Source organism: Mangifera indica, unplaced genomic scaffold, assembly GCF_011075055.1.
Source record: "Mangifera indica cultivar Alphonso unplaced genomic scaffold, CATAS_Mindica_2.1 Un_0035, whole genome shotgun sequence".
NCBI lineage: Eukaryota > Viridiplantae > Streptophyta > Magnoliopsida > Sapindales > Anacardiaceae > Mangifera > Mangifera indica.
Window position 1 is genome coordinate 116,752 of NW_025401127.1, and position 25,010 is coordinate 141,761.

At 32.9% G+C, this 25,010-nt stretch overlaps 2 protein-coding genes across 3 annotated transcripts; one reads left to right on the forward strand and one right to left on the reverse strand.

Annotated features, from left to right (window-relative positions):
- The first annotated feature begins 692 nt into the window (after positions 1 to 692).
- LOC123206410 (LRR receptor-like serine/threonine-protein kinase ERECTA) lies at positions 693 to 9,018 on the forward strand. Of its 2 annotated transcripts, none has more exons than XM_044623598.1 (27): positions 693 to 1,300; positions 1,761 to 1,899; positions 2,031 to 2,102; positions 2,352 to 2,423; positions 2,523 to 2,594; positions 2,707 to 2,778; positions 2,881 to 2,952; positions 3,062 to 3,133; positions 3,249 to 3,320; positions 3,439 to 3,507; positions 3,599 to 3,670; positions 3,762 to 3,833; positions 4,129 to 4,200; positions 4,338 to 4,409; positions 4,494 to 4,565; positions 4,650 to 4,721; positions 5,043 to 5,114; positions 5,188 to 5,259; positions 5,335 to 5,406; positions 5,491 to 5,562; positions 5,995 to 6,063; positions 6,175 to 6,246; positions 6,394 to 6,467; positions 6,845 to 6,973; positions 7,198 to 7,548; positions 7,648 to 8,018; positions 8,132 to 9,018. In XM_044623598.1, exons 1-27 carry the CDS (start codon positions 1,201 to 1,203, stop codon positions 8,501 to 8,503), a joined length of 2,970 nt encoding a protein of 989 aa, XP_044479533.1. In that variant the 5' UTR covers positions 693 to 1,200; the 3' UTR covers positions 8,504 to 9,018. The 2 variants fall into 2 exon arrangements, with proteins under 2 accessions (XP_044479533.1, XP_044479534.1); XM_044623599.1 differs by having other exon boundaries at positions 696 to 1,300; positions 7,201 to 7,548.
- A 12,363-nt stretch (positions 9,019 to 21,381) lies between these two features.
- Positions 21,382 to 22,654, reverse strand: LOC123206415. Its single transcript, XM_044623603.1, has 2 exons — positions 22,134 to 22,654; positions 21,382 to 21,853 (listed from the first exon to the last, which is right to left on the reverse strand). Exons 1-2 carry the CDS (start codon positions 22,388 to 22,390, stop codon positions 21,544 to 21,546), a joined length of 567 nt encoding a protein of 188 aa, XP_044479538.1. The 5' UTR covers positions 22,391 to 22,654; the 3' UTR covers positions 21,382 to 21,543.
- Between the last annotated feature and the right edge of the window lie 2,356 nt (positions 22,655 to 25,010).

Sequence of the window (25,010 nt, forward strand, 5' to 3'; positions counted from 1 at the left end):
TTTTTTTCATTCCCTAACCTCTTTGTTCATTGTGTAAGGTTCATATTCATAACAATCACAAAAATTTTTTCACATAATTTTTTTACAATCGTTTAGGTTTAACTCTTCATCTTTATTATCCTTCGAAAAAGTAAATTTTTATTGTTTTTTCTTTTACTTATTTATAACTTTACCATGTTTGTAATTCTTTTCATATTTGATATATGAACTAATTTTAGATATTGATATTTCATTAATCTTATTATACATTCACATGGTGATGTAGTCGCTAAATATGATATATTATATTATATTTATTTTAATAATCAGATAAATACATTATATATGAATTATTATATTGTTTTTAATAAGGGGAATCATAAAATTTATATGGTATATTTTTAAAAATATATTATTAACTAATTATCATATTAAATTTGTTTTTTTATTATTTTATTACCTTAAAAAAAAAACTTAAGAAGAAGTAATGGCTGTAATGGTAATTTGACAGGAGTGGAGGGAAGGGCAGTTAAAAACGGAAAGTAACCATGAGATCCATAACTGCCAAACTCAAGGTTAGGTTAAAAAGCAATAAATACGAAATGATGAGTTTGACATACCCTCCCCTGTTTAACAATTTCATTTTACTGCTCTTTCTGCAAACCGAGTGAAAGCGACCCTTTATTCACAATGGCATGGCCACCCCTGCTCTTGTGAGAAAGTGATAGAGAATGATAAAGATAAAAAAATTGTAGTAATTGAGTGAGAGAAAATTTCTAAGTGTTGCAGGTTTTATGGCAGAGCTATGGCAGAGTGTTTTTTTAACTCTAGCTGTGAAATAATTCTTCTCTTTCTCACTCTTTCTCTCTCTTTCTTACAGTTGTACGTATGATATACCTCTCTCTTTCCTTGCTCAGTTTACAGTGTATATTATAGCCATGCTCTATAGACTGCCAGAGCGATGTGATTGAGCGACCAGAGCTTTTTTTTTATCCTCTTTTATTTCCGTTCTCTCTCTTCAAGTTCAACTCTTTTCTTCTTCTTTCTTCTTAAACTAGGAAAGAAGTTAAACGAAGGGGCTCTCTTTGTTGTTCTATGTCGGTGAGTGGAGGCTAAATGAAGGGCAAAAGCTGTTCTGTTGAAGAGTTTTGATGAGTTGAAAATGTTGTGTCGTTTTAAGGTGGTTGTTGGTACTTGAGATGAGTGGTTTTGTGTAAGTATATGGAGTTTGTTTCAAGGGCAGTCATGACATTTCGTGTCCAGTTCATGCTAGTGGCATTTCTCTTTGCTTTGGGGTTTGTTTTTGTGGATGCAGATGATGGTGAGTGTATGATTTCTGGGTTTTTATTTATCTTTGTGTTGGGTTACTCAGGAAATGCAAGAAAGAGTGGAAATTTAAGTGAAATGTTTAGGCTTTGTATGAAGCTTCAGTTCTTAGCTTTCTCTCTCTTAAAATTTCCATTTTTTCCTAGCTGCCAAACAAGGCTTAAGTTTTTCTACTTGTTATACCGTTCAGTGTTTACAAAATTTGTTAATTTCAGTAATATTTCTCTTTTTTGGTCCTTCTTCTTTTCCTTATATTTACGTAGTTCTTGTAGTTTGTAGCTTGTACTTCTATCACTCATATTTGGTTTTAAAATTTGAGTTTTCTTGTTATCAAAGTTAATGGTTTTAGATAGAAACTGAGTTAGGTTGATTCTGTGTTGTGTGTTTATACCGACATTGAAGCTATCTTTTGGTTGTGGTTTAAATTTAATCATATGAACAATGTAATGTTGAAGGAGCAACATTATTGGAGATAAAGAAGTCGTTTAGAGACGTAGATAATGTTCTGTATGATTGGACTGATTCATCATCTTCAGATTATTGTGTTTGGAGAGGCGTCACTTGTGACAATGTCACCTTCAACGTGATTGCACTGTGAGTATCAGTGGGGTTCTTCGGATTACTTTCTTTCATTTCTGTATCAGTATCACTATATCAGTGTTTTGACTTGTTGTCTTTCTCAATATACTGTTTCTTGGATGTTAATGTTGTTTCTTTTTAAATAGGAATCTGTCAGGTTTAAATCTTGATGGGGAAATTTCACCTTCAATTGGAGATCTTAAAGACCTGGTTTCAATGTATGGAAGTCTATCTATGTGCATTTGTTTTAAAATCTACTCTCTCTCTCTCTCTCTCTATTTTATTTAAGGTTCTGTTTCTTATCTCTGCAATATTTCTGGGAAATTTTGTTTAGGGTATAACAAATTATGTTTTCTGCAAATATTTTCCACTGAATAATCTCTAGCCTTGGCTTATTTGCTGCTTTTCTATGTGGAGTTGAGCTTGGTTTAAGTCAAAACTGAATCATTTGTGTGTGCTTTGATCAGTGATTTCAGGGGTAATCGTCTCTCTGGGCAAATTCCAGACGAGATTGGTGACTGTTCTTCTCTGAAAAGCTTGTAAGCAAACTTTGTGATGATATATCTGTTACAAGATAATATGCCTATGTTTTTCCGTTTTGCTAATTTAGTTGATTACTGATGATCCTGTGTTATTAGAGATTTGTCATTCAATGAGTTATATGGGGACATACCATTCTCAATTTCAAAGTTAAAACTGTTGGAGTTTCTGTAAGTTATCCTGCAAAAAATCATGTCTCTAAAATTTTTAATTTCACTCATATTTCTAGCTTTTTACCTATGATTGAAACTGCATCATAATCTAATTTTTGTAATCTTTCAGAGTTTTGAAAAACAATCAGTTGATTGGACCAATTCCTTCCACTTTGTCTCAGATTCCAAACTTGAAAATTTTGTGAGCTTTCTATTACTTTCACCTATCTTTAATGATATTTCTGTACTAAATAATTTCATATATTTAGGGTATTCTTACGATATTCTTAATACCTCGTTCCAGAGACCTTGCCCAGAATAAACTCAATGGGGAAATACCAAGGCTTATATACTGGAATGAAGTTTTGCAGTATCTGTGAGTAGATGATACTAAAATTGTAGTTTTATCTGCATGTGTTTCCCCATCTGGTTTATTTTTAATAAATCTTGAACCTTACATTATCTTCTTTTCTTTATTACTTTAGCGGTTTGAGAGGGAATAATTTGGTTGGCTCGCTCTCTCCAGATATGTGCCAGCTTACCGGTTTATGGTATTTGTAAGTTTTTTAACATCTCCCTATCTGAGAACTTAAGGCTGTAGGACTCTTTTCTGTGTTGTCTAGTATATAAAGGACTCTGCAAATATAACTGAGTTTCACCTATCGTTGGCAGTGATGTCCGAAACAACAGTTTGACTGGCAGCATTCCTCAGAACATTGGCAATTGCACAGCCTTCCAGGTCTTGTATGTATCAGTTTTAACTCTTTGTGGCTAGACTTTCTTGAAATGACTGACTCTTGTGGATTTAACTTATAAAGGCCAGTTAATTTATTTATGTTTGAATCTTTTGTTTTAACGGTAGGGACTTGTCATACAACCAGCTAACTGGAGAGATTCCATTTAATATTGGGTTCCTGCAAATAGCCACATTGTATGTGCTTGCTTCTCTTTTTCTTTGATATCAGCTTGGTCTTGATACTTTGGATTCTGAAGTTGCTCTTCCTTTTCATTGTGGCTGCTAGATCCTTGCAAGGTAATCAGCTTACAGGGAAGATTCCATCAGTGATTGGTCTAATGCAGGCACTTGCTGTTTTGTAAGTACTGTTAACTAACTGTTAAACTGAGTTAGTAGCTTTCTCAATTTAGTTGTCACAAGTAAAGCTTTATGAGTCTCTTTCTATCCAGGGATTTAAGCTGCAACAAATTAAGTGGACCAATTCCTCCCATTTTGGGGAATTTAACTTACACAGAGAAACTGTAAGTATGTTCTGGCTTTTTCTGTAATTTTTATCTCTGTTTTCTGGTTAGATATTCTCAAATATGAACAATAAAACATGACATAAGTAGTTGGTAGCAGCATGCCACCATAAAATGAAGCATCATAAACCTTTATCTTCTGCATACCATGGATGTGTTAATAACTTTTTTTGAAATGATTTCTTTTTTTAAATCTACATATGTTATTATTTACTAAGCATTCATGCAATTCTTAAACTGTTCATCTATCATTGTTCGGAAGATCTTGAATAAAATAATCGTCTACATATTGCAGGTATTTACATAGTAACAAGCTGACTGGACCCATCCCTCCAGAGCTTGGAAATATGACAAAGCTTCACTACTTGTAAGATTACTTCGTCACCGTTGCACACATTCCAGTTCCTAGTATTATATCACAACTGTGTTTGGGTGCTATTAGTTGTCGTTGTGAAAGTGAAGAAGGTTTTATCACTCTCTCAATCAGTACTGTTCTTTGTGCAGGGAATTAAATGATAATCATCTCACAGGGCATATTCCACCAGAGCTTGGGAAGCTTACTGAGTTATTTGATTTGTATGTTCATTCATGTAAATTGTTTCTTTATCTAAGCAATTCAGCAATCGCCATGATTGAGCTATTAATGCAAGATTTGTGCAGAAATGTCGCAAACAACCACCTGGAAGGGCCTATACCTGATAATCTTAGTTCATGTACAAATCTCAACAGCCTGTAAGTATGTCAGTCATGCAACTATATTATATTGAATGTTAAACTGTTGTTAAGATATTTATCAATGTTTTGATTTGATGTCAGCAATGGGCACGGAAATAAGTTGAATGGGACCATCCCACCTGCATTCCAAAGGCTAGAGAGTATGACATACTTGTAAGTTCCACTAATGGTTCTATCACTTGGTTTGAATGCTCTGGGATGTGCTTTTCTGGTTTATTTATTTGGTAAAGCTTGTGCTATGTATGGAACGTTATTCTGTATGTCGTTACTTCTTAGGTCCTATCATGCTATAATAATTGTGTATTTATCACGTTGCCTGAAAATTCCTTCATTGGTCTATCAGATTTAATTTTCACTCTTCATATTTCTCTGTGATTTGAATAATCCATGCAGGCAAACACATATTTGCCAACATATTGGTTTTATTATCATGCATATGCAGTTATTCACAGAATCTGGATATGAATTTCTCAGGAACCTTTCATCCAACAATATCAGGGGTCCTATTCCAATTGAGCTATCACGCATTGGTAATCTAGATAATCTGTAAGTATTCATTGCTCGAGACTTTTTCCTTATATTCACACATACCCTTTTTACTAATTTTTCTCTTGTTCAGGGACCTTTCCAACAACAAAATTAGTGGTTCAATTCCTTCTCCGCTTGGGGATTTGGAACATCTTCTAAAGCTGTGAGTTTGATTGTAATTTGGATTCTGCTTTTCAAAAATTTTCAGCCTGCTGACACCTTCTATTTTTCTGTTCAGGAACTTGAGCAGAAATCAGTTAACAGGTTTTATTCCAGCAGAGTTTGGTAATCTAAGAAGTGTTATAGAAATGTATGAAATCTTTCATTGTTCTGAATTATTAGCTTTGGAATTTTAATGGTTTATCTAACAAATGTTCTTGCTCGTGCATAACAGAGATCTTTCTCATAATCATCTCTCGGGTGTGATTCCTCAAGAGCTTAGTCAGCTCCAGAACATCTTCTCCTTGTAAGTTAATAATTGTGACCTTATCACTTCAGACCTTACTAAAATTTGGTGGGAACTATAGTAGATGCTCTGTTGTGATAGTATATATGGCATTGATAAATTTAATGATACCTCCAAAACACTGTTAAGTGTGCTATGGTTTCCAAAGTACAGCATTGAAAATGAACCATGCTAATTTTCAGAAAGCTTCAGTATTTAATGGTTTACAGTGAGCAAGTGCAGTTTTGTCAACTAAAATAGTTTTGATTTTCAATCTCGTTTACAATGGAAAACCACCAATAAAGATTATATGTTTCCATGGGTTGCATGTTGTTGACATCTCGTGGTTATTTCCTATAGTTTGTGGATTATGAATTCTAGCAGTTTATGATTCACCTGCCACTTTTGTTAGCTTTGTTTACATTTATAATCTCTTTGCACAAATCATTGTAGGAGGCTGGAAAACAATAATTTATCAGGCGATGTGATGCCGCTCATCAACTGCCTTAGTCTTGCTGTCCTGTGGGTTTATCATTCACAATCTTTTGTTTTTATTTCAAGTTGGCTTGACTTACAAGATATTTGATTTTAAATTTATCTTACAACGTCAAATTTCTAACTGAACTCTTACAGAAATGTATCTTATAACGACCTAACTGGTGATATTCCCATGAGCAATAACTTCTCAAGATTTTCGCCTGACAGGTTAGAAGGTTTTTATTTTTGGAGTTTCTTGCTGCTACTTTTAAATCTTAAAGCTGAAATCTATCCTATAAATGTTTTATAGGTTTCTAACTTTAGCTCTTATTTTCTGAGGAATCTTTTTCATGAAATTAACATTTACATGTGCAGTTTCATTGGAAATCGTGCTCTTTGTGGCTATTGGCTGAATTCTCCATGTCACGATTCTCATCCATCAGAGCGAGGTAATCATTCACTTCATTGAGACAATTCCTGTGATCTCAATGCCTTATCGATCAGTTTGATAAACAGCTAAAAACTGCTATTACTCCTAACATACTTGATAAGTCCTTGGTTTGATGGAGTGCAACACCAATCATTAAACTACATGTATCATAACTAGCACAAGAAGATTAAGTGCAAGAAGCAGAAAACCTAAGTCTTTATTCTGGTATCATATATTAATGAGTTGGGGTTGTTCTAATCTAGTGAGAAATCATTAGAATTTTAATAAATTCTGCAGTACTGGCTGCTTTTCTAGTGGGGATAAAATTCTACTTTCAAAAGCATGACTTTTCTACATGAATGAATATTCATCCTTTTGTTGTTGTTTTCTATACAGTTACGATTTCGAAAGCAGCTATTCTTGGGATTGCACTTGGTGCACTGGTTATTCTTCTCATGATCTTGGTGGCAGCATGTAGACCATATAATCCTACACCTTTTCCTGATGCATCTCTTGACAAACCAGGTACCTTTTCATAAATTTTAGAAACTGTGAAAATCCTTCTTTCGCCATGGAGCTCATCCTAGACAGGCTATTAGTGAGGACTGATCCATCAGCTAAGTTACTGAGTAGAATGACTCACAAATTCAATTTATGTTAAGCTGCCTTGTAACATAAATGAGATCAATCCGATGTTAAAATATGAATATGGTGCCAAGTTACTGATTTTTTTCTCTTTTGTGGAATAGCAGTTAATTACTCAACACCAAAGTTAGTGATACTTAACATGAATATGGCACTTCATGTGTACGAGGACATCATGAGGATGACTGAGAATTTGAGTGAGAAGTATATAATTGGCTATGGTGCATCAAGCGCAGTGTACAAATGCGTTCTTAAAAACTGCAAGCCAGTGGCTATAAAGCGACTCTATTCTCAATATCCACAGTGCTTAAAGGAATTTGAGACTGAGCTCGAGACAGTTGGGAGCATCAAGCATCGGAATCTGGTCAGCCTGCAAGGATACTCCTTGTCCTCCTCTGGGAACCTTCTCTTCTATGATTACATGGAAAATGGAAGTCTCTGGGATCTTCTTCATGGTAAGTTAGAGAGTTACAACTATTAAGGAATTCTGACCTCTTAACTTCAGAATATATATCTAATGAATTCTAAACTCTTACGTTCTGTTTCAATCTCAGGTCCTGCAAAGAAGAACAAGCTTGACTGGGACACTCGACTGCAAATAGCACTGGGAGCTGCGCAAGGTCTGGCATATTTACATCATGATTGTAGTCCTCGAATCATCCACCGGGATGTGAAATCATCTAATATTCTGCTGGACAAGGATTTTGAGGCCCATCTAACTGATTTTGGCATTGCCAAAACCTTATGCGTGACCAAGTCCCATACCTCTACTTACCTTATGGGTACCATTGGCTATATAGACCCTGAGTATGCTCGAACTTCCCGTCTGACTGAGAAGTCTGATGTGTATAGCTTTGGGGTTGTTTTGCTCGAGTTACTAACTAGAAGGAAAGCTGTAGATAATGAATCCAATCTTCATCACCTGGTTAGTCTTTTATTGATTTAACGTGTTATTTAAAATGCAAAGGTGACACTACATTGGATTTTAAACAAGACCAGATTGTTAATAACTTTTTCAAATTTGACCTTATTGTTTAGATTTTATCCAAGGCAGCCAACAATGCTGTGATGGAAACTGTTGATCCTGAGATCACTGCGACATGCAAGGATCTGGGAGCAGTGAAGAAGGTTTTTCAGCTAGCCCTTTTATGCACAAAAAAGCAACCATCTGACCGGCCAACCATGCATGAAGTGACACGCGTCCTTGGGAGCCTTATGCCAGCCACCACACTGCCAAAGCAACCAACTTCAACCCCAGCTGCCATGCTCGCCTCAACCAAAATGCCTTGCTACAAGGATGAGTATGCAAATCTCAAGACACCACACATGCTCAATTGCCCATCAATGAGCACCTCAGATGCTCAACTCTTCCTAAAGTTTGGTGAGGTAATATCTCAGAACAGTGAGTAAAGGTAAAGGTAAAGGTAAAGGTAAATTATGCCAAAGAATGGATGATGAATGAATTATCGTATTGTGAAAGTTGATATGAGTTAATGTGAATTGTTCATAGAAAAGATCTGGTACCAATTAATGCTAGGTAATGAAAAGTCCAAAAAAAAAAAAAGTACAGATAAATTTGCAAGGTGAACAGTAGTACCAAAAATGGATTGATGTAAGGTAATGTAAGTTGTAGAATGGAAAAATTATAGCACTTTGTTTTAGGGGTGATGGGACCACTGCCTCTGGCTCAATGGTCTGGCTTGGTGGGGCTAAACCTTACACATTCAGAACTCAGACTCTGAGGAGTTGGGGTCGGTTGCAGCAGCTCTGCAATGTGGGTGCATTATGTGTCTGAGTGACTCAGAGAGCATCAATAATGCACTGAGGACTGAGAAAGCCCTAGTCAGCTGGGCCTTTTGTCAGTCGTTTTATCTCCTTGAATAATTATAGTTCCCATAGTAGATTTTCCTTGCTTTGCCTTTGTCGTGAACGTTTTCTGAAACAATTTACTTAAAGAATCTTTCCGGGTTGGCGTTTAATGCACAATTATTCTACTCCACTGGGGCCACAAGATGAATTTTAATAACTCTGAGCCTGTTGCCTTTTCCATCTTCAAGTAAAATTGAATGACTTGCTGGCCCCTTAATTGTATAGGATTATCTTTTTGAGCAATCATCAACATGCTATACCAACAACAATTCCCAGAATTCTAGGCAAATCCACATAAAAGGCTGCAACTTTTAAGTGGGTCAAGAAAACATGGGCGAAATTAAAACTTACAGAGCCATAAAAAAAGCCTCGAATTCAAAATGAAGTTTATAACTTACTCCAAAAAAACAAAGAGCCTTTTTTCCTTTTGGCCAAAGGACTTACTCACATCCTCAGATTAGTGTTTTCTTAAATTTTTGTTTATTAATTTTAAAAATTTTAAACATCTATTTATCTATTAATTTTTTTAGCTATTAATAAGGATAAAATTATTATTTAGTAAAAATATTAAAAAAAAATTTTTTTTAAATTTTTTTTTAGGTTTAAAGATTAATAATTTTTTTTTATCTCTCTACTTAAGGTTTGAAAAGTGACACATTTCTCTTTAGGGTTTCGATCTCCTCTCTTCGACAAATAAAGACTTTCCAATCGTTGGTGTTTTCTCTCTTGATCAACTCATCTTTATCTCTTAATCGTTTTTATCAGAGATAAAAACACAATTTTGTTTTTGTTAGAGATAACAATGGTTGGGAGAGGGTGAAATGACAACTGGAAGGGAGAACATCGATAGTCGAGAAATCATTGTTCGTTGGAGAGAAGATTAAAAGCTTAAAAAGAAATTTGTTATTTTTTAAACTTTAAAGAAGGTGGGTGGGTGGAAGGGGGGAGAGAGGTAAGAGGAAATTATTAGATTTTTAAATTTAAAGAGAAAAATATGATAAATTTTTATTTTTTATATAATTTTGTTAAATAATAATTTGATCTCTAATAATAATTAAAAAAATTATCAGATAGGAAAGCATTTACGTTTTTTAAAATTAATAAGTAAATGCTTAAGAAAAACATTAATCTACGGTTGAGGATAACCGCTTTGGCTTTAATTTTTTTTTTTTTTTTTTTGGGTTAACACATGAAGCTTATCTTTTATATATGACAGAAGTCATAAATGATACACGGCGCCACTTCGCATGTCTTGAGAGGATCATCTATTATTATCTTTGCTAACACAAATTAAATTTTGCTGTCAACTGCTTCATATACGTAGAAAGTGGTTTATGTTTTATCTTTTATTAACAGAGTTAAACCAATTTACGCTACTCAGTTTCCAAGGAGGCGATTTTTTGTAAGCCTGGAGACTGGCTTGCTCTTAAGGAATCGCCTTTCACTGCAAAGTATAGCCAACCTTTTCAATTTGCAATTTCTATAGCTGTAAAAATTGCTAGAACTCTGCATAAAAATGATTAGGTAACAAAAAGGAACCTGGTGAGAGGCTTCAAATTTCTGCTGCTGCTTTAGCAGTAAATGATTTAATCCAAGGATTAAAAAAACTAATACAGTATTAGACTTTTTAAAGTGAAGATTTAGGTTTAACTTTCATTTACATTTGTAAATCATCGATTGATCTAGTGTGTTTCAAGTTTATCTGTCTAGTAAATACTGGTGGAGTTCCTGGTTACCAAAAAATTAAAAAAAAAAAAAATTCAAAATGATAAAGGTAGCTTTGAGGTTTGACTGATAAGAAACCTCAATATTCTGCTTTTCTGAGTTTTTCTTTCATATCCCTAAGCTGATCTTCATTCAACTACGCAAGTGATTAGAGTGTAAATGAAATTCCAAACAATTTCGCTATTTGATAGGTAATGGACTTCCATTTCATGGCTCTGACCAAGTAAGGAATTCTATTCTACCTTGAGTACATCATTTCTGCAATAAATATTGAAAATATAAAAACAATTTAATGGAGTTTATCCAGACCAGGAAGAAGCAAGTTCCAAATGTAAATTAGAAAGAAAATCTATACCTGTCTAGTGAGAAATTTCTTGGATTGATGTCAGAGCAGGCATTTTTTTTTTCAAAACTTTCCCAAAAATAATGATTTAAAACAAACTAAATTAGGTCTTAATGGAATGATAGATTGAATGACAAAGAGTGAGATAATCTTTATATAACAACAGTCAGTTTAAATTAAATTAATATAATCCTTAATATCAATTAAATAAGATCATCAAACCAACAATATTTTCATAGTGATATGTCACATTTCTTTGCAATCGTCAACAGACAAGTTTAATAGAACTTTTAGGTTGAAAACTGGATTAGAGCCTCAACCACACTTGTAAAACCTTGGAAAAATTACTTAAAAAAAAAAAAATACAGCAGACAGATTAATGAAAAATAGAAAACAGTAAATAAAATACTTGTTGTGGCCAATAAAGAGGGATGGTTTTCTGGAGCGAGAGAGCATGAGGAGGGCTAAATCAGTGTCACAAAGCACTGAAAGTCTGCAGCCTTCTTCAACAATCTTACTTTTCTCTTTGAATATTTTGTCTGCCTTGCCTTTATTCTTTCTACTCTCTTGATTGTCAACTTTCTTCTTCCCATCTTTAATTCTTGCAATGATTTATTTTGAAAATTAAGCTAATTGTATTCAATTTCGACTATGGTTAGTTTAATTTTAATGTGCTAGAAATCAAAATGTAACTATGAGGAGTGTCTAGGAGAGTTGTTAACAATTAAAGTTTAGATATGTTCTCTTCAATTAAAAGAAATACATTCATCAACTTTTACTTTTATTCTACTCATATGGGGGTATTAGAGGAATCAATTTTAAGGTTACATTACCATAGTGGTCCATTTCACATTGAAGACATCTCATTGAAATGAAATTTTTATTGACTTGCCCCCAAGGGGTTGCTTGGGTGGCCGAGGAACCCAAGTATGAAAGCATGAGTTCAAATCTCATCGGCAACATATCAAAATCAAACTTTTGATTTACCTAGTACAATGGTTATAAGATTGATCACTACACCTAATGTTTTGCATGTTTAGTGTGGTTAGTTTAACTTTGAAGAGACATAACAACTCAAGTAAGAATTTTTCGTTATTGAAAAAATTGCTATTGACTTATTAATATTATCAACAAAATGAAGTGTCGATTTAACAATTGTATTGAATAGAATAAGATTAGTAAAATGTAGTATTGAATAGAACAAGTGTCGATTTAACTTGTCTTTTCATTACTATCTTCAATATTTTACTCTTATTTCTTAATAAATCACGAGTAACTCAATACAACTTTCAATTACCATAAGTTCAATGGTTTTCGAGATCAAAAATTAATACATATCATATAAAATTCACACCAAAAAGCCATAAAGATATGATTATAGGTCATAATATGCATTTAAAACAAATAAAAATGTTTGAAATACATACCAACGTAAATGGTTTCTTATCTTTGAATGAACTCTAAAGCAATTTGTGTTTGTTTGTACAAGGATAAAACAACACCTATTTAGTCCACATAGGAGCAACAAATTATCCTCAATGGAGAGGGAAGCCTAAAAGGACTATAACTACTTTCCTAGAATGATTAATATAGAGATATCGAGAGAAAAGCAAAGGGTTTTCAAGGGAGTTTTTTTTCCTTTATGTCAATTGCCTTGTGGTCAAGGTGAAGAAAGTTTGTTTAAATAACACTAGGGAATGACTACTCAATTCAATGGAATGAGCATTCATTAACTTTTTACAATTTTCCCCTTGTTCAAATAGAGTCAACTCTTTCAAATATCATCCCAATCTTTCTTTTATTGAGTTTTTATTTGGTCCTTAAAGGAAAAAAATCTCACTTAGGACCCAAAACCTCATAAAGATCAAAATCACCATTCTGAAAACCAAAAGTGATTCACTCTATGCAATCCTTAGCTTCCAAATTTTACATTTAACTCATCTATTATGTATGATTGAAATGTTCTCTGTCTTTTTGACAATGAACAAAAACATGACTAATCTATAATCAACCAACATTCCATTCATAGACTGAGATTGATTTTTAATAAGACATCATAACGACCCAAATTATGGAAATTCAATGGAAAACATGAACCTATCAATAGTATCAAATTATTTCATCAACTGATATTTTATCAAGGATAAAAGTACAAAAGTAGTATTTACCTTAAATATCCCTTTAATTACATTATTTTATTTAGACTAACGACTAGATAGTATTAGATTAAACAACAACTCAATCTCATTGTGATCATAGATTTAAGTGGCCACTATCATTTATCAATAACACTAAAATATCTTCTCTTATATTAGATTAACCTAACTTAAGGACTACGTCAAATAGCTCCAATTAGTACACAAGACGCCCTTGTGATTTCAAGTCTAAAGTCTTTGAAATATACACTTATGGTTCTTAAACACATGTTGGAGGATGAGGATTTAAGTCTTGTATAGCATTCTTCAAAAAGATTATAGGAGGAGAGATTTCATTCTTCGATGATGATAGTAGCCATATAAGGACTTCTTCAGTTGATAGATTGAGTAATCATGCTCCTTAATCTTGATCTCCCTCTTTTTGACCTTTTAAAAATGATGGAGAGTTAATCTCAAGTCTCCATCTCATAATTAAGATGATTTGGGTGTGCATTTCTTAGGACAAGTAGGCAAAAATCTGTGGTATGGTAGCTTTTGTAAAGATACATAAATTGGTTGAGGATGGTATTTAGGTAATGTCCATATTCTTTTCTTATGATTATTTTACATATCTTTTCTTTTTGTAGGTCTTCGGTATGTTGTTACTCGTTTTCAATGAGGCATGGTCAACATTGTTACATAGGGGTGATTACCTCCATGAATTAGATCGTGTAAAGGACTAGATGTTTGTATTAAGAAGATTAATGACTAAGAAGAATGAGTAATCTAAGGAATATATAGAATGCCTTAAAACATGATAAGTATCAATGATGGAAGATTTGTCCTCTTGTTAGGAATGTTTATGAATATGGATGAACACTTGAATGGCTTTCGAGCTCAAAACTGTAGGCTTTATGAAATGCTATAGTTTGAGGGAGGGATCAATAGAGCACTAAAAGAGTGACTTGATAGACTAGAAGGAAGTTTAGGGGAAGCTCTCCACCATGATGAGGAGTTAAAGAAGAAATTGAAGCCTACTAATGTTTAGGTCAAGGACCATGCTAAAGACATGGTTTTAGAGCTCTTACATACCATTTGGCTTTAATCTCAAGACTATGGCTTCTTTCTCTAGGGTCAGAGCTATGAGGAACAAGTACAAGATATGAGATAGTCTTAGACCATAAAAGAGGCTAGTCATGCTCATCAAGTTGAGGTAGAAACTAGTTGGGCTAGTCTTTTATAGAGATTTTAAAGAACTTACTATTTGGGAAGATGTAAAGGTAGCTTTCATCCTTGCCTCTTATTAAGAGGCAGTAGAGACTCATTCAAGGTTGTTGTTATAAATCCTTTCTTTCTTTCTTTATTTTTTTTGATGGAATGTATATAAATATAAAGTATATTGCGATATTACCATCTCGATCCTTCACCAATATGCACATACTATCAGGAAATTGCATTGTCTTGTTTATATTTTCCTTTAGTTTGAACTAAAAATAAATAGGTAAACAATTATCAAACAAAAAAAATAATAATAAAGAGATTGGAGAAGGATAACTTCCTTGTTTCTACCTAAATTTAATACATAAATCAGTATTCCTACTTGTAGAATCTTATAGGATAGGCATAATAGCTTTACTTACATGTTTACCAAGGAATCCTCTATTGATGAGGTCTTCTATGGCTTGTACTAGATGACAACATTGATTGGTATTATGACTGGTATTGTGACTGATATTATGACAATAATGACATACTTTATTGTGATCTCTTTAAGCATAATCTCCTTTTATCTTTCGAGGTTGTGAGAATAACCCCTTATGTATGTTGGTTGCATAAATTTGACTAATTGGGTAGTCAAAGTAAACTTGCTATACAAATTGGGATCTCTCCTTTGTACCACCCACAGGAAAGCTCAAGGGTATTTAAGCCTTTTTTGTATATTTAAAGTTGTTTTAGAATGCTATTAAATTAGATTTTTAGTGGGAATGGTTGTGCATCGCAAGGGTGACGTTCGTTTGTCCTTGGAAGGGCAAGAAAGTTTGTTAATTTAAAGGGGCACATGCTTATGTGTTATATCTGGTAGAATTTGTATTTAAATGCAAAATTTGATCATTTTGCTATTATTTTACCCTAGTAGTCACCTAACCTAAAGAGAAAAGACAGAAAGAAAAAGTCCAGCCACCAGAACAGAGCCTGAGGTTGTCGGATTCCCTATAGTAATGCTAAGAACTTATAAGCTTTGCAAGACATGTAAGTATGGTGATCTTTTTGACTTTCTAGTTTAAATTCTTGATAGATAATGGTTTGGATTCATGAATGCATGATTTCTTTAATGATATTATGGTGTTTATCTTGATTATATTGTTGTTTTAGTTAAAAAGGATTGGTTAAACATTATATGGATTTTATGGATTGATTGCCTATAAGAAGAATATGATATTTGGTTGATGAAATTAAAAAGTAAGAATGAATCTTTCTATAGTTTGATGTTATTATGATTTATTCATGTCATCCAATTAAAGAAAGAATATCTAAGGTGTTTCGAGACATGACTGAGATGTGTTTGATCGACTAGTAAAGGACAAAACTCAAATTTGCAACACATACTCGTGCATAGACAACATACGCTCATGTGTCACCCTTTTTTTGATAAAAGAAGAACGATGAAGTAGAAGCACACAACTTGTGGAAGATGTCCACACGGTTGTGTGGTATGAGACGTATACTCATATGTGGCTTCTCCAATAGTAGACGAACTTGTAGAAGGAAGAACAACCAAATAGGATTAATCAGAGAGACACGTTCATTTTTTACCAAACATAACCTCCTGTTTTGTCTAAGGAGAAATATGAGGAGATAAATTAAGAGCATACCCATGTAAGACTAAGCGAAGGTCATAGGAAAGAAAAGGTAAGAGACGCTTGCATAAGATACTTTAGTAAAATAAAAATACCATTTTACTCAAAGCTAAGTTCGAGGAAGGGGGAGAGGAAAGAAAGAGAATAAAAGACCCTAGCAAGGTAAGATAAGAAAGTTAGACATAAAGCAAGTGTCTGACTATGTGGATGACGACATAAAGCCTGATCGAATCAAATCCAGGTTAAAAATCAGTAAGGTTAAAGAAAGTGGTCAACACTTAAAGAGCCACCAATAGTGTACGTAACTAGCAAGATATGTGAAAGTGATAGGGCTTCATGAGAAATAGATACTCATAAGATGCATCATGCATTCAGTGCTAAGATACATTATCCATATAGGTCAATTCAGTTCAGGTATGCATGATAAGGGATTATGACCCTTTAGTCGGTTTCTCACGTGATTAGTAGGATGCATCACATATATACCCATGATAGAGGTCATCCAAGCATGGTTTTCATATAGCAGTTTCATAATCAATGTATGTGGTAAAGGAGGGACTACGACCAAACTTTCTCCATGTGACTAAAGTATCACAGTTAGCTAGTTCAATAAGCTGTTTAGCATGTGTGCAAGGCACTATGTTGAATAGACACATAATATGTCAATTGTTTTCACCAAGACATCAAATATACAAATATCAACTTAGACCTTAGTGTTTTTATGGATGGTCTATGTTAGGGCACAAAAGTGTTGGGTTGTGACCACACTGAACTTCACTAATAAGATACTAGATTTCTAGTTTTATGTTTTGTACAAAATGCCAAAATGTTACCATTTTACTAAGTGTTTTCACTCACACATCATTTTATTGTTTCACAGGTAAAGATGAGTAGCGGGGCATACGGGGGAACCAATGGTCCAGTAGAGCTATGTTGCATAAGGGCAAAGGGCAACATTATCATTTTCAGATTTTATGTATTTATTTTCATTCATGCACTTCATGGATTTTACAATTTGGTTTCAGATACTTGGGTCGTAACAATAAAGAATATTTATGCATTTCAGTCTTTATTTAGTACACCTTTTTGCACACTTCATATAAGCATTAAGTATCATGCATTTAATTCTACCATTTTAATTAAGATAGTAAATTGTGCACGTCTCTTCATATTCTATGTAAGGGTATGTGTCTAGAGAGGGGCTTAGTTTTTGACGTGAGATCTTGTTATTGTTCTCTATCAATTTTTCTCTTTAAATTGTCTCTCTCATTTGTTGAAAGTAATTGACTTGGATGTGATAGAAGGTACTTTCAGATGGGCTAGAAGGATGTCTTCTCCTAAGATGTTAAGCTCATCAGTCTTTTCTATCAAAGTATAAAAAGACATATCAAAGCTTCCCAACATTATCTAAGTCATGGTACATTCGACCACCTTCTTTTAAGAGACCCAAAAGGCATTTAAATGGTTGTTCATGTCAAGTTTATAGGTTTAATGACTTGTTCCAACATGGGAATTTGGGCTTATTATAACACCAATGTCTTGGGACATTAAGTGAATGTTATTTTATAGATGAGAGATTGGCTCTAGAATTTGTAAGTGTTATCCATTGAATGTCATTTTGTACTATGCATTGGCTAGCTTAGGTCTCCTAATCTATTGTAACTAGATAACGAGCTAATTCGAGACACTGGTTGATAAGCACAACTAAAGAGGTAACAAGCATATCCTACTATTCAAAGAGGAAAAATCATTAAGGCATAATTGGACACCTTTTTTGGAAAGGCCCGATGTAACACTCCACCTTAAAAATCCTATCCCTCAAGATAAAATGATATTTAATCTTCACCAAATTCACCAAAAACATGCAACACTAGTAATTTAAACATTTATATAACAAAATTATTGAAACAACCTTATATATAAATTATCACAGAAGTAATAACAATAATCCTAAGTGTTAGCTATAAACAAAACCAAACAAACATCCATAATGTGTGTGCAAAATGCAAGTCTAACAAATAATATATTAAAACATAGATATAAAGTATCAAATCATCATTTATGAGTCTATTCATCTCATGTCGCTTCATCACTAACCAATTGTCTCGTCGTTATCATATCTGTGTCTCTATCCTGTAAAACCAAAAGAAAAGAGTGAGTGATAAACATTCAGTAAGTGAAAATAACCAAGTTTAGAAATGAATTTCTTGATCCAAACGACTTCCTTGGGTATATATAATAATGTTATATACTAGACCTTTATTGTGGAACACACTACAAATATATCATAACTTTCTTGGTTGTTAATGTTTTAAGGTCTAAAAAAACTCCTAGTTTAGAACTTAATAACATAGAAAGGATAATTGAGGGATTTTTTGGTTATCCGGAAAGAGAAAGGGTTGTATGGAAGCCTTTCATACTTGTTATAGATCAAAGCATTAAAGTTTTGATGCATTGTCTTGAATAACAAGATTAGAATGATCAAAACACAATAACTTATACAAAGAATGATCTTTATTGGCCTTTACAAAAGTGCTATTGAGTCTGTCCCACTCCAAAACTACGTGATATCACTTGTTGGGTCTTTATAAAAGTGTTATTAGATCCTTCTTACCTTAAAAGTTAGCTTAGAAGATGAAGTTTTCCCTCATTTTTATATACCTATTTTCAACTTAATTCCCAACCATTATAGGATACTCAATATTCTCATATTTTGTTATAATATTGTAATTATTCTCTATATAATTTCTTCTTGTATGTAGGAAGTATTATTTTATATAAGTCCAAATGACTTATTCCCATCCAAGGTATAGTATAAATCTGGACTCACACTTGTTAACTTTTAAAAACCTAAGTACTTACCCGTCTGTTAAATTTTGTTATTATTATCAGGGATGAAATTGTTATTTAAAAATTTTATTTAAACTCATATTTTAGAATTACCCTTAAGTTTTTTAAATTTTATTTATGCCTCCTAACCTTATATTTTTCAAGTTTAAAAACTGATTTTTTCCTCTTCAATGTTGGTTGCAAACTCTAATTTTTTTCTTATATACAACCGCCTCCCAACTTTCTAAAAAAGTTTAGTTTCAACCCTTCACTCTCTTTCAGTTTCCAGACTCATCTCTGACAACAATTTGCCATCTCCAGCCGCTAGCTCTCTCTCTCCTATCTTCTCTCTCCCTCCCGATCACTCTCCCTTTTCTCTCTAGTTGCCTTCATCGGAGACGAAAATGACTGGTCTTTGTCTGATGAAGACTCGGCCGAATCGTGACAACAAGACAACTATCAGTATACATAACCTAGTGCATCATGACAGAGACAAACATGTGGAAATTGACCTGCATTTTATCAAAGAGAAGATAGAAGAGAAGCTTGTGTGCTGCTCAGCATACAGCTAATATTCTGACCAGGGACTTCCTAGACAGTTTTGATAATCTAATGTCCAAGCAGGGACTGGTAGATCTTTTTGCACCGGCTTTGAGGGAAAGTATAGAAGTTCTGTTACTCACCTAAAAAAAAAGGTATAGAAGTTCTGAGTTAACATATTAGATTTTTCATTGATAATATCTATTGCCTATTTAAAATCCATCTTATTATCACTGCTTTTAATGTATAATCTGTTGAAGTAGTGGTTGTTGCATCATGTTTAATGGTTCATAAATTGCCAAGATTGAAGTTCACTTCGGAGAAATGAGAAATTATATTTGACTTTTTTGTTAATGGTTCTGCGGTTAAGCATTATAACTTTACGTTGTTCAGTGCCTTACAAAACGTGCTTACAGGTATCCTCTTTTTTCATCCGTAATCTCATTACCCAGGTTTTCTCTTTCATCAATACATCACTTTTAAACAGGTCTGTGATAACAATTTCAGAGTTCTGTTTGCTTCAACCCATGTATCTATATAGTTTATGCCCGACATATTGAGTATTTTTGTCTTTTTTTTTTTCTTAGTCTTCTGCCGCGACGGGAGTGTTGCGCATTTTCAAATGGGGAATATGTAAAATCTGGTCTGGCAGAATTTGAGATAAGGATAGTCAATGCAACAGAGGAGGTAAATCTGTCTTTTGTAGTAATAACTGCCTGAATACAATAGATTTTGAGTATCAGTTATTACATAGTGCAGTTTGCAGGAAGGTTTTGGCATGAGCTAAATTATATTAGACAATCAGTTGGGTTTCTGGCATGAGCAATAGTTTTCCTTATTTGATATTTGAAGATGTAAACCACTGGACTATTATTTTACAATTGAGGTTCTTTTTGCAACGTCTTTAGGTGATACATCAGAAAAGAAAAATGTCCTCGAAAGATCTTAGACAGGATCTATGTCTGGTATGCTTATCTAATTCTTTTTCCAGCCTCTCTCAATATGCTGAAGCAAGCACTTCGTAGATGTTTTATAAATTCCTTTTATTGTGACACTTGAACAGACATTGACAGTTAGGCAAATCTATCAGATAAGTACTATATACTGGGATGACAAACATGGCACCCAGAGTGTCAAATGAGGCAAGTCAAACAGCCAGCAAAGGAGCAAGCAGCAGACAAGTAGCCAAATCAAGAAATTGTGGCATAAAATTATCATATAGTTCACTGAACTAATATTTATATATATTTTGGTCCATCTTCTTTCTCCATCTATTTAACTGAAGGTAGTTTTCAGATGGTCACACATCTTATGACTGCAATTTTTTCATCACCCATAATATTGAATTTATCTGCCAAAAATCTTAAATTTTTGTAATATGTCACCTCCATTGATTGCGAAATTCTATTACATGTTGAAAATTGCTACACTTAATCAAGTGTCACCATGACTATAGACTAACTATTTGAGGATGCTTTTGTTGTCTTGTCCATATTGCTTTAGTTTGATGAATCATTTTACTTGCAGCATTCAATTCTCAACTGAAGACATTGGTATGGCGATTCCTGTTATAGATCCTTCAGATATTGAAGTTCCAAAGTTTTTGTCTGAATACCCTTGTGCTCAATTTCTGATCCAGCTTCAGACATAAACTTTGTGGTGCTTTGTTCAAAAGAATGGCCGCATAATCTTGAGGTCCAGCAATATGTGAAGGTTAATGCCCTTTCTATGAATTTAAGATCATAGCTTAACAATCATTTTACTTGTAGAAGGCCCCGGTGAATTTGGGATGATCAGAAATCAGTTAGTTTATTATTTGCTAGGCAAGGGAACACTTAAAGTGGCTTTTCTCCCTTCGGCATATAAATATTCTTCAACTTCACTACCGCAAATGTTGTTTTCAGCCATTTTTCTAAGTAGTAAAAAGCTTGAAATTTTAGTTAGTACATAGTGTGGGAAGCACGAAATATGATATAAAAACACCATGCATCCACAAACTTTTTGACAGGAACTTTCTGGTAAAGATTACAAATGTCATATTAGCTGCTTATGATCAATTTTCTCGCCAGCAAAAGAGCAAAATGAATTTGAGTTTACATCATTTCTACATTGTTCAAAATCTGCCACAGAGTAGGACCGCCAAGACGATCCTCATGATTGCGGATGCAGTGGCGGCAATCGTGGTGGAGACCGGGAACTGGAATCATCACTTGTACTAGCGATGCTCTCGGAGCTGCTCATGGCAACCGCCAGAGCTAACGAGCTCCGGCTAGAGGTGATCGGCCTCTTGCCATTGCCTCGGTTCTTGTCCCATACATGATTGATGGCAAGTACATTTCTGCGTCTTCTGGTGTATGCATTCTCCTGTTTTGCAATGTCTTTGATTGAACAAGCAGATGATGCTTCTCCTAAACTTGTGAAGGACTTGGATTTGCCGCTATAGAAACTAGAAATCCCCCTCCTGCATCCATTATTACCGACCAATTCACTAGTTAGATTCATTTGAACAAATGCAATTTTGGGATCAAATTTTTCATCAAATCCAGCAATATCCATAAGCAAGTTGATTCATTTGTTTTAATGAAGATGATTACCAAATATAGCCCCTAATAAATAAGTATGCAAAAACCTAGATAACTAAATTCTCAATTTGACTTCAATTAATGCCATTTCTCTTCATCAAAATCAAAACTTGTGTGAAGAAACGAAGAAATTTCAAAAACAAAGAGAGAGATGTTAACCTCATGGGCAAGACTTCTTCTAACGAATCCATCATATTCAGGGGTCCTTTATAAGAGCTCTGAACCTCGTTCTCCTCTCCATTCTCACCGTCCGATGACAGATCGCTGTTCCTTCCGATCGATGACGTGGACGACGAACTACACCAATGGCGTTCCTTTACCTCCTGCTCCTCCGCCGCTGTAGCGTCGGAGACCGGCGGCACCTCAAAAGTCGCCACCGCGCCACCTCTCAACCCCGAAGGTTCGATCCTATCCATTGCTATCGACAGCTTCTCAATTCTCGCAAACAAAATTCAATAAAACGATCTGTGGAAGAAAACAAGAAAGATTTGATAACGAAGCAGAAAATCAAAAGCCTGATAATTTCCTTGTTTGGATTTGTTGGTTTCTTATATATACAAATACGAGTGGCTAAGACAAAAATATTATTAAAATAAAAGTAAAATAATTATAGCCTTATCCTGATCCACTGGATTGGATAACATTCTTATTTATATAAAATATCTCCGTCCTGGAGACAATATTAAGGGTAAAATTTTAATTTATATAGAAATTCGAGGGAGAGAATAATAAGGATAATAATTTGTTTCTTAAGATAAAAAACGAAATAGATAACTCAGCGTACAACCATTTTTAATTAATATTAGATAGATTAAATCTATAATTAGCAATAAATCCACCAGTGACGAGGAAAGTCTTCCGGCCTTATCCAAAAACACTTTTAAATTACAAATTTGCCCCCCTGTTTTCATAACTTGGTTTGCTCCAATCATCACCGTCTTTTCTTTCCTGTGGGCTTGGTTAGGGGTAGCCCTCAACCAAGCTGGTGCAGGTTTAAAAATGGATTTGATTGGAATTTAAGTCTAATTAAAGTTAAAAAGTTCAATTTACTTTAAAATCAGATCAAATTTTAAATTAAACTGAGTTTGATTTATTTTAAATTATATAAAATAATTATTAAAATAATATCATTTTATCAAATGGATATAAATTATAAATCTTGACAATAGATTTAAATTATAAATTTGAAATAAATTTAAAATAAATTTAAATTAAATTATTTTTATTTGAATTAAATTAAAACTATTTTTAATATTAGCTCGATAAACTCGAACAAAACTTAAACTAAATTATTTTTTATTAAAATCAAACTCGAATTAAAGGGTATTCACTCAATTTAACTCATATCTTAATATTTGATCAAACAATACAACTATATATATATATTTTTATATATAATTTAAATATATAAATAATATATTATTATATAATTTGATAATTTTAAATAAAAAATAAAATAATATCTAATTATATAATAATATATTATTTATATATATTTAAATTATGTATAAAAAAATTCAATAAAACTATGTGTACCTATTTTAGGTACACAAATATATAAACATTTATATATGTCATCATGTAATTGAATGATTTTAAATTAAGAATAAAACAATAACCAATCATATAATGACATATATGAGTATGTATATATTTGTGTACCCAAAATGGATACACATAGCATTGCTCAAAAAAAATTATGTTTATATATAGTAGTGATAGAGAAAAAAATAATTTCCGTAGTTCTTGTTTTGAAGTATTGGCTTAAGCCGGCTCTTGATGAGCGGCTCATGTATGTGTTTTTTATTACCGTTAGAAACGACGGCGTTTGGATCGAATCAAGCCGGAGGATCTTCTGGTAGGCCCATTGTCCGGATGTGGGGTCCATAACGATGCAACAACTTGATAGAGAATGATTATCATAGGACCACGTGTCAAAGTAGTTGAAATCTAATCGCATTCGTAATTCAAATCTTCTTTTTCACGTGACGACGACTCATATTCTCGACCACTTTTCTCCCTTACTCGCGACAGTTGATTGAGATTAGCTACTCGCGCTATATAACCTTGCTTTATTTTCTTTTGTTTTTAAAAAATTATTGGATATTTTGGGTGACCGGAAGAATAACAAAGCAATGCCTCCAATGGAGCAACATTTTATAATTCATTTATTTTTATAATCCAAAGAAAGAATAAGCTCTCATAAATTCTATTTGGTCTCTCCACCATGTGTCAATGCTCAATGGAAAGTTCTGGAATTTCAATAATATTTAAATAATATAATAGTTTTTCTATAAATTAATTAAAATAACTTAATTTTGTGAAGACTAAAGGATTTCAATCACAATTTATATCCTGCGTATATCTATATTATTTACATATTAAATATGTTTAAAAAAAAATTTGAATCCAAAATATATTAAATACATATTTTATATTTTTTTGTATTAAATATAAATTATATGTTATATTTTATATTTATTATATTTTTAAAATTTTGACTAAACTTAAAGTACAAAATTATTTCTTTTATTTTCAATTATTTACTAAAATATTACTGCCGGTTAAAAAAAAAACTCAACATCATTTTATTTTTAATTCTCAATTCTAATTTTGTGTTTTCCTCTTTGTAGTCTGTAAAAATATTCATTCTGATTTGAAATTTGAAATCTAAGCTAATTAATTTGTTTGTTTTTTTCAATTGGTTGATACATCACTTATTGTATAAAAAATTTCAATTATATATTATGTTATATTAGGTTTAATAGTTAATTAAATATTTTACATTTAAATTGTTATATTGACTTTTAATAAGAGATTCGTGAAAATATTAAAATTATTTTATATTATCGTATTTTTAAAAACGTATTATTAACGATGTGTTGTATTAAACCTATATTTACATATTTCATACTTTTTCTATATACAAATTTTAGAAATATTTTTTTACAAAATATTTTTTATTATTTATAGTATATATCTATATAATTTGCATACCTTTTTTTGTGGGTTTCGGTATCTACTAACTATGATTTA

Excerpts from the sequence above, each read along its gene's own strand:
- LOC123206410 (XM_044623598.1), top strand. The coding sequence starts at position 1,201 with ATGGAGTTTGTTTCAAGGGCAGTCATGACATTTCGTGTCCAGTTCATG. Across the intron at positions 4,201-4,337 it reads ATGACAAAGCTTCACTACTT|GGAATTAAATGATAATCATC; the intron begins GTAAGATTACTT and ends TTCTTTGTGCAG. Across the intron at positions 6,974-7,197 it reads TGCATCTCTTGACAAACCAG|CAGTTAATTACTCAACACCA; the intron begins GTACCTTTTCAT and ends TTTGTGGAATAG.
- LOC123206415 (XM_044623603.1), bottom strand. The coding sequence starts at position 22,390 with ATGGATAGGATCGAACCTTCGGGGTTGAGAGGTGGCGCGGTGGCGACT. Across the intron at positions 21,854-22,133 it reads GAAGAAGTCTTGCCCATGAG|GAGGGGGATTTCTAGTTTCT; the intron begins GTTAACATCTCT and ends TAATGGATGCAG.